Source organism: Eucalyptus grandis, chromosome 9 (assembly GCF_016545825.1).
Source record: "Eucalyptus grandis isolate ANBG69807.140 chromosome 9, ASM1654582v1, whole genome shotgun sequence".
Taxonomy (NCBI): Eukaryota; Viridiplantae; Streptophyta; class Magnoliopsida; order Myrtales; family Myrtaceae; genus Eucalyptus; species Eucalyptus grandis.
Window position 1 is genome coordinate 35125935 of NC_052620.1, and position 9777 is coordinate 35135711.

General features: G+C 41.5%; 2 protein-coding genes across 2 annotated transcripts; one reads left to right on the forward strand and one right to left on the reverse strand.

The window, feature by feature from the left end:
• The first annotated feature begins 5155 nt into the window (after positions 1 to 5155).
• LOC120288526 (acyl carrier protein, chloroplastic-like) lies at positions 5156 to 6968 on the forward strand. Its single transcript, XM_039302570.1, has 5 exons — positions 5156 to 5266; positions 6246 to 6305; positions 6410 to 6514; positions 6629 to 6748; positions 6843 to 6968. Exons 1-5 carry the CDS (start codon positions 5156 to 5158, stop codon positions 6966 to 6968), a joined length of 522 nt encoding a protein of 173 aa, XP_039158504.1.
• A 301-nt stretch (positions 6969 to 7269) lies between these two features.
• LOC120288104 (dormancy-associated protein homolog 4-like) lies at positions 7270 to 9487 on the reverse strand. The gene is made up of 3 exons (XM_039301454.1): positions 9090 to 9487; positions 8044 to 8140; positions 7270 to 7676 (listed from the first exon to the last, which is right to left on the reverse strand). Exons 1-3 carry the CDS (start codon positions 9364 to 9366, stop codon positions 7649 to 7651), a joined length of 402 nt encoding a protein of 133 aa, XP_039157388.1. The 5' UTR covers positions 9367 to 9487; the 3' UTR covers positions 7270 to 7648.
• Between the last annotated feature and the right edge of the window lie 290 nt (positions 9488 to 9777).

A 9777-nucleotide genomic window follows, 5' to 3' on the forward strand; every position in this document is an offset into this window, starting at 1 on the left:
TCTTTTCGACAAATAAAAATGTAGTTTGGCCTAATCAAATAAGTTCTTCCTATCTAAGATTGCTCTACGCTATTATATGAAAGATTTCTACTTCTCAAGTTGACCATTAAACCACTGGGGGTTAAGCCACCCTTCCAACACATGGAAGGGAGGTGAGGTTCAAATCCCCACCTCTCGAGGGATGGGGGTAGGGACGCGTACGTTTCGAGAGTGGGTTGCGACCCCATGAAAGATTTCTGGCACAAGTCCGCGAGTGAGTGTAGCGTAGGAGAGTAGGACTGACCAAAAAAAAAAAAAAAAAAAAAAAGTTGACCATTATTGGTTGATTTTATAATTTGTTTGAAAGAACTCTTAAAGGGAAATAACACAAGTAGTTTCTAAACTTTGGCCCAACATGTGATGTAAATTATGAGCTTTTAATTCGTTCAATATGGTAATCAAACTATTCATAAAATGTTCAATTTAGTCCCTCAACCTTTCATAGGAAAAAGCCAAAAGTTTTTATAATTACATTATTGCTTGAATTTTACAATATCTTTTCATTTTAATCCATTTCCTAACTTAGCAAAAAAAAAAAACTATCTTTTTATCATTTCTTTACCTTTTAGATCTTTATGAATATTACTATAGTTCCATTTAACTATATTTTATCTTATAATCATTATCGTAGCAAAAGTAGAATCTCATTTGGAATTGTATTGAGCTAATAATCATGTTATTTCAATTTCCTAATTTACAGTTCTAACTAATTTTAATTAAGAAAACACAAAAACTTGAAAATTTTAGCTATTTAAATAAAAAAGGAACAAGATATAGGTTAATAAAAGTACAAGAAGTCTATTTATGATGAATATTGTTATTAAATATTCTTTGGGAATCACTTATTTTAAAATAAAAGGAAAATGAATAGATATAACTTCAAATGAGGTTATATTTTAAATATTATAGAAATCATAAGTTAAAATATATTTTAATGGAACTATAGTAATATTTATAGAGATCTAAAAGGTAAGAAGGTAGTAAAATGATAGAATTCTCTTTCAGATTTATGAAATGGATTGAAATGAAAAATAAAATTATAAAATCTGGATACTAGTGTAATTATGAAAATTTGTGAATGGTATCAAGTGATAAGTTTGACTTTGTTATAGAAAGTTGAAGTGTTAAATTGAATAAATTGAAATTTTAAGGACTAAATCAAACATTATTATAATTCAAATACCACATTAAATGAATTAAAGTCAAATGATGATATTACACATTAGACCAAAATTTATGAAGTATTTAGGTCATTTTCCCAACTGCTTATGACCTTTTGTATTTTCCCGTTGACTTACTTAAATAGTATCATTGAATGTTTAAATAGTCTAATATGACTAATTGTGATCACATTCCTTTCTTTTAATAATTGTGTAGAAATAGGTGCTCTTTTGTTATCCTATTGCACGTTGAAATTAGATAGTCTAAGTATGCATTACATTTCTTACTTGTACACCGACTTGATGGCAACGATTTAAAACTGAACTAAACCAACAACAAGTCTAAGTTATCGATTTGGTTGAATAGTAATTTTATTGGTTCGCCATGAGATGTTCACGAATTGATAGGTTCAATTTGAGTTGAAAATACCTCCAACATGAACAAATCTTGAACACTCATATCCAATACAATCCTCATAACTTTCAATGTATGCCGTTGCAATTCATACTTAGGATTAACTGGATATTGATAGTGTCCAAATGCTTATTGGTAACTTATTAGGACATGAGGGGGTAGCCATTACATTAGTTGCTTGATAATGACTAACACACTGCATGAATTACTATCATGGATTAGATTATACCGATTGAGAAGGCCATGATAAAATGGCTAGTTTGCCTTGTTTTGTCATGTAAGAAGGAACTAGCCAGTGTTTTATCATATGAGAGTGAGAGAGATAGAGAGAGAGAGAGAGAGAGAGAGAGAGAGAAGGCAAGGCCCTATGAAGGGAAATCAAACAAATTAGTCCTACACAACTAGAATCATTTCAAGTCCATAACCATTGCCTCCATCTCACCATTTAACTTCACATTTCAGTAACAAAAAGCTTCAAGAAACCGTGCAATTGAGCACCTATTTGGGAAACTATCCCTTTTTATAATTTTTTCAGTCTTCTGTTTCCCGGAACAGAAATATGTTTGATAACGTCAACTAATTTTTCTATTCCTCAAAATGGAAAAAATGGTTAGAAAATAGATTTAGAATGAAAACAACACGTAAAACAAATTTTCTTCCTTGTTCCCAAAGATAGAAATGGGAAAAACTACTTTTGAATAGAAATTATTCTAGGGAATAAAACAATTATCAAACGCACTCCTGAATTTTTGCATAGTCTTGGCTCCGTGCCTGAATATAATATGTACACACCAAAGACATGCTGTCTTGTATAACCCCTGCAATAAAGGGGCCCAGCCCAAAGCCCAAATCCCATTAATTCTCTCTTTAATCTCCATCCCAGGCTCCTAAACAGACATTAGAAACATTTTCTTCGTCGAAGAAAGTGCATTGACCACCCTCGAGATGCTGCATCACGCATCCAATCTAGAGCATGGCTCACGCGAAATGCTCTTGCTCACATGGCAAATGGATGTAAAGGGTGCTTTTATCTGAGCGTTCGTTTGCTATGCGGTGATCACTGATGTGGATGCAGTTAAGAGAAGGAGCATTTCCATTAGCCATTATGCAAAGATGATGCAGAGTTTCATGTGGCCGGATAGCATGCCTGGGCCTGAATCTTATTCTCCTCCAAGGTCTATGTCGTTCGATGGGCAGCTTCCCGCATCAGCATTCCGACAGGAACCTTTATATGCTTCTCTTCTCCATCCTTTCTCAACGAATGTGACAGAAATACTGCTAATACATAAACGAAATCGCCAGTTTTCTACAGCAGTGCATCCATAATAAGCTGAACAGAATGAAACAACCTCTTGCCCAACAGCAGAATCCTCTGCGTACGATGGCTTTTTATGGTCGGGTTGATATGATTAGACATCAGATTTCACAAAGATTATTTATGAAACTAACAGTCATTCTTAAACTAAAAATCTCAAAAGCCATTTGTAAAAGACACGCATCAGAAGACAATAACAGCCAAACTTACGTCTCTTTTCCCTCCTCAAGTGTACTGCCGGTAGCCGCTGTAAAAAGTTCAAGATGCTTCCAAGAGTAATTTGTAAGGCGAAAAGATGAGAAGCTCAGTTAAACAATGAAAACAAAAGTGAAGAAAGTTACCATTGCCTAGTCGGTCCTGAGAAAGGAAACTACATTGCACCAGCAAAGATTCTCAAGCGTCAAAGTTTGTCATCTGGCACTGGGAACACCATCATTATGGGAATAACAACGTAAAGAGAATTGTTCACTTGAAGGAGGCTTGAAAAAAAAAAAGGAAATGTAACCCGGCTTAACCCGCAGGATTGGATCTATCCTGGATTCTCACCCAAACAGCTTACTCAATCTGATCTGCACAAGTTTCAGCCCCCTTTGTCCTTCTAAGCGTGCAAGTCACATGCAATTCATTGAGTAAAATAGTGGGGACCCGGCAGGAAACCCAAGCAGTGCTAACCAACAAAAGAGACAGTGTCGACCCCACGGTTTTCTACATCGAACTACACCGACATTGACTCACCTGTAGTTCTGATGAATCATAAACCAGCGCAGCTTCTCATATTTGAAGTTCTCTTTAATAAGAATATCACCGTCAACATTCGGATCAAAGTACGAAAAAGAAAAATTGTATAGGCGAGTTACTCAAGATGCATCTTCAGTTTCTTATCATTTGAATACAAAGATGAAAGACATCAGAAGCCACTGGTCAGTCAAGATTCATTTTTCCTTGGGGGAATAAAGCAAGACTGACCAGGGCTGGCAAATGCTGACAACACAGATTATCCATTATTGGTGCGGATTTCAATGGACCTGCCAAAGTTTCAACAGGAAAGAGATATTTTGTGAATACAATATTCATTCAGGTCCCTAGTTTAGACATATGCAGGACAAACTTAGCAAGAATCGAATTCGAAATACCAACTTAAAGCAATTTTTTTCCTCGCTTGAGTGCTTTTTATTGGTTCTTTCATTGGAAGATCTTTTAGAGCATTTCTATGGTTAGAAGTTCGCCTAGGTTGTGATTCTGTTTCTTTAGGATGAACAAGACTTAATAGTTTTTTTGGGAAAATTTCAAATAAGGACTTACAGTGCCATCACTTTCTCAAAAGAAAACCTGAAGTAAAGTTTGTCTCAAATAAGGATCCAAATGCATTTTCTCAAAAAATGACCTGGAGTGGAATCTGTCTCAAATAAAGACCCAAAGTAATCATTTAGTCTTAAAGAAGGACCTCATTTGCCCATTGGTAAATAAATGCATCTCCAATGTATATTCCAGTAGCCTGATCAAGAATATTTTTGTCAATTTTCTTTTAAAATTTTTAGTTGTCTTGTTCTTTATTATTATTATTATTTTGGGTCAATGGTGGCACTGTTCATCATTTTCTTTATCCCTGTTCGTCTTCTTCTCAAGAACATCGGACTTGAGAAGGGCCAATGAGCGTTGGCCGTTGGTGAGGGTCAGCGAGAGTTGGACGCCCATCGTCGACAGTAGGCAAGGGCCACCAAGCCCTGCCGGCCGTGGGCAAGGGCTTGTAAGCTGACCCTTGCCGAATCTGGCGAGGGTGGCCTCGGTTGTGGCTGGCAAGGGCCGTCGAGCCCTCTCTAGCTGCAGGTGAGGGCTTGCAAGCCCTCGTTGGCCCTTATCAGTGGCCGGTGAGGTGGGCGAGCCCTTGCCCAGGACCGGCGAGGGGTGACCTCACTAATGGCCGTGAGGGGCGACCTCCCCCACCTCCACTCGCTACTCCATCAACAACCTCGTCTTCTGCTAGGACTACAATTTGGATGCCTATGTCACTTTCTTCATCCCTTCCTCCCACCACCGCTCCTAGATCGACACAATTGGGATGCCTACGTCACTTTCTTCATCCCTTCCTCCCACCACCGCTCCTAGATCGACAACTTCTTTGGCTACCCCTTTTGCCCTCGAAGACCTTCTTGTAGGGCCTCGATTTGGACGGCCCCCCTCCCCCATGGCTAGCAAGGGCTCGATGGCCCTTGCTCACTATCAGCGATGGGCGTGGAGCCCTCGCTCACTGCCGGCGATGGGCGTCAAGCCCTCGCCGACCCTTACCAGCGGTTGACTCTCGCTGGCCTTTCCCCAAGTCCAATATTCTTGATCTGGGCAAGAAGAAGTGAACAGGGGACAAAAAGAAAAAAAAATGATGAATAAGGCAACCAAAATGAAAAAAAAAAAATGGACGAAAATACCTTTAATCAAAGGCCATGGTTTTCTTCTTCTTTTTCTTTAATATATTGAAGATGCATCTATTTACCGACCGGCGAGTGAAGTCCTTCTTTGAGATTAAATAACTACTTTGGGTCCTTCTTGAGACAAACTTCACTTCAGGTCTTTTTTTGAGAAAATGATGACCCAAAGTGTCATCATTTGAGCAAAATTCACCTTTTGAGACAAAGTCTTCTTTTGAGAAAATAATTGCAGACTTTGGGTCCTTATTTGAAATTTTCCTTAGTTTTTTTCGTACATGGCATCGGAAATGAGTACCACCATATGAAAAATCGTTGCATGCAATGGTTATTTTAGTCATGCAATTATCATTTCATCGATTCCATCCTATTCTTTTCTGATTTATGTGTATATGTGCAGTTTCAGCCACAACCAATGGGAAAATGATGCCAGCTCTTCAATACTAAGAAATTATTCGCAAGCTGTGACAATTTGGCGAGTTGTGTTGCATATTAATGCGCACAAAGGACACAACGCATGGTACCAACCGCCCAATGCCATTGGAAAAACAATCAAAAAGCCTGTGTAAAATCATAGTAATCATCGCAACCCTGATTTGAGCCATTTGGAGAGACCCAAGAACAACATTATATATTGTGTTGTAGCCTAAGTGAAAGCTCTGCATCTGCTTTATTGAGAGCTTTGTGTGAATTTAATCATCAGCTTATCTTCCACTCTTAGTCGAGGATCCATGGCCACTGCGTTTCTCTCAGCTTCTCCGTCTCCAGTCGCCACCTTTTGCTGCGCTCCCAAGGCCAGAAGCAACTCTCGCCAACTCAGCAGCCTCTCGGCCATTGTGCGTGCAATCCTGTTGCATGTTTTTCAGTCTTAATTCATGCTTTATGGTTCTTGTTAGAAAAACAATGTGACAGAACAGATGTGTAGTAGGATTAGTGAAATAAAGTACCATGCCTTTGTATTGAGCGTCTTATCAGACGGAGGGGCAACAGTGCTGACAATGACGAGTACTAAGGGCCGGTTCATCGCAAGAATAAACATGTTTATGATCTTTAATTGCAGGGTGGCAGACTAAGACTCGTGCCGAGGATCCGAATCACCAAGGCAGCGAGAAGAGTGTCGCCAGTTGCACCAAGTTACTCCAAGACCACAATCACATGCTGTGGTGTAAGATTTTCCCTCCCCTCTACATTCTAGTCCTGAAAACAAAACCAGAATCTGGACTTCATCCGAATACGAGTTGCGGTAGCCGATGGTCTGATGATCCAATGCTATGTGCAGGCCCAGCCGGAGACTCTGAAAACCGTCCAGAGCATCATCGCAAAGCAGCTCTCGATCGACGAAAGCACCGTAGCCCCTGAGACCAAGTTTATAGACTTGGGAGCTGATTCTCTTGACACTGTATGCTCCAGCTTCCCCAGTTCATGAAATGACTGTTTCCTTCCTAAATGTGGCTATTGGGTTGGTTCTTGATTGTCATATTACTTTTTCACAGGTTGAAATCATGATGGCATTGGAAGAGAAGTTTGGAGTGTCAATCGGCGAAGGAGGAGCCGAGAATATTGCAACCGTTCAGGATGCTGCCGATCTCATCGAGAAGGTGAAGACAGCCTCAGCATAAGCCAAAGTTGGCTACGCCAGTACCCCCGACATTAGCTAGCCAGCCATGAAGAGTCTGCTGAAGATCAAGAGGAAAAAAATTTCGCCGCATTTTCAGAAGTTCCCGATTTCAATGTCCTTACAATAATCTGAATTCTGCCTTAGTTTTGTGTTATTGCTAGACCACTTTGAAGACACGATCATTGTATTCATCCTTTTTCATATTAGTACTTAGTCGAATAATGAAGACGATTACTTCGACACCGTATGCAATTTGTTTGGGATTTTCTTAGGAGGATATCATGAGGCTTAAAACAAGAAACTGAGGCAGAATAAGACCTTTCGAACAGTAACCATAGGCAAACAGTAGGATATGAAGCCAGAAATACAAACTTAGACAGACCACTTAATAACATTAGAGGAGCATTCGGAGTTGAAGCATTTACAGAACCCGAAAACAAAAAGACAAAAATCTTCAAAAACGGACAGCCCTATGTACAGGAGATCCAGAGGCGAAAAGGGCGCAGCTGAAAGAAAAGATAACGACCAAAAATGCGGCTATCTCAAAAACGTTGATGGGGATTGGGTTGCTTCAGACTCTGAGCTCATTTCATTCCATGTTTCCGGCGTTAACGGACATCTTCTAGTAGATAGATGTCCATAGGGCGTTCTTGAATGAAGATCAACCCACGCTTCCATCCATCAACGATCCAAAGCGCTGATCAAGATCCTGCAATGGATTAGCGTTCATAGATCAGCGCAACTACATGGGAGAGAGGCAAAAACTTCCGTGAAATAAGCAGTACAGGAAATCCTGAAAAAGAACTGAGTCTGCAGCCTAGAAAATCAGAAAGTTCTCGCATGCCATAACCATGAACGACTAAACATGTTTGAATTACTCCGATGGACAAAACCTAAACTAGAAATTATCAAAGATAGGCCTGTCCCGTCTGTGAATGGTGACTTGGGGATCAGATCGATTCATGCTACAATCGCCCAGGCATATTCTTGATAAAATCATGCAAAACTCATCATTCCTACTCTGCAGGAACATGAATGTTCAATATGCAGGTCATGAACACTAGACAGTTACTCACCAATCGAAAGCCGTAGGACTTCTAGGCTCTGCCTTCTGTAATGCTTCAGAGGATTTTCTCCTCGTGAACTTCTGGAAATCCCCCTGCTGCGTACCGGCTGCATTCAAAACCAGAAAAACACAGCATTTAGTCACAATATTCTGAGGTTTTGGCTACAGCAAAATAGCAGCACGCAAAAACCCCGTTTCATTCGTCGGCGATGCGCATTGCCATGCTAGGTAAGGCTCCTAATATATCATACTCCATGATTATTACATAGTAGAAAATGGGTAGGAAAATTGAATCCACTTTGGCTCAAGTGCCTGAAGACAAATGCAGAAGTAAGTCCAACCTTGTAAGCTCACTCGGTTTCATGCGTTACTATACTATGTTGTAATTATAACAGAGCCTTCGTCTTGGATGATCTCTGAAGCCATAAGCACTAAACAGAGCTTCCAAATTGAAGACAAACGATCCGAGGGGGGTCAAGTTTTCTTCTTGATCAATGGCACATCGAGACACGCAAACACAGAGCAAAACTTGAAACGAAAAGAACCCATCATCCCAACCATTTCATTTTCAGACAAGATGGGAAACTTCAATAATTGTGAAGAAAAAGTCCAAATGCGTTGCGTTCTCGAGAAAGATTCCGCTTTTTAACAATTGAATAAGCAGCCCGTTACGTGAAACGTCGAATCGAACCCGAATAAAGAGGAAAGTGCAAAGAAAATAATAAAATAATAAAAAATTGCCCTTTTTCAGCATTTCTGCGCTTTCTTCTTCGCGGTGTGCAATAATTGAGAAGAAAAATCAGGTTGCGTTGTCTTCTCAAGAAAGCTCGCGCTTTTAAACAGTTGAATAAGCAGACCCGTTCGTTGAAACATCGCATCGAAGCCGAATAAAGGAGAAAAGCGAACAAAATTTAAAAAATAATAATAAATAAATAAAAATCGCCCATTTTTCCACCATTTCTGCGGTTTCTTCTTCATGCGACACGACCTTGCCGAAGGGCAAGAAGCGAAAACGGCAAAAGAAGGGAAAGAAAAAATAGGGTCAACGGGACATACGAGATGGGGCAGTTCCCGGGTCACTACAGGACGTGGCGGGAGTCTCCGGAACCGAATCCCAGCCGACCGCCCCGCCCAGCGTCCCGGTCCTGACGAAGGTGATCCTTCGACTGACGAGGCCGGCGCCTCGGGGAAGAACCGCCGCCGCCGCCGCCGCCGCCGCCTCGGCCGACCGCCCGGCCGCGGCGGCGGAGCGGTGCTCCGGGAGCTCCTCGAGACCGGCCTCGGGCGCGGGGCCCGCGACCGTCTCGTCCCAGAGATTGTGAAGCAGACCCATCGCTCGCTCGCTCGCCGATCTGTCACTGACCCACTCACTCACTTTCGCCTGCGCGACTGTTAACGGAGAAACGGGGGCCAAAGAAGAAGAAGAAGAAGCAGCCAACGGAGAAAGAGATTCTCTGAAGGAAAAGAGAAGTATTATATAAGGGTGGGACAGAGAGAAAGAGAAAGAGGTGGGTTCGATGAACGGTCGCTATCGCGGCTCGCGCGCCGGCTTGGCTTGCGGCTAGTGGTGGCAGGTGGCAAAGGCGACGGCGACGGCGACGGGAAGCCGAGTGCGCGGCTCGCGGCGAGCCGGAGCCGCAGAGCCGGGAGCCGAGGAGACCGTCCGGAAAATGCGAGGTGGGGCCCGGGGATTTGTAGTAACTCCGTACACGTCATCGGATAAGATAAGAATTGGAGTGGGGTG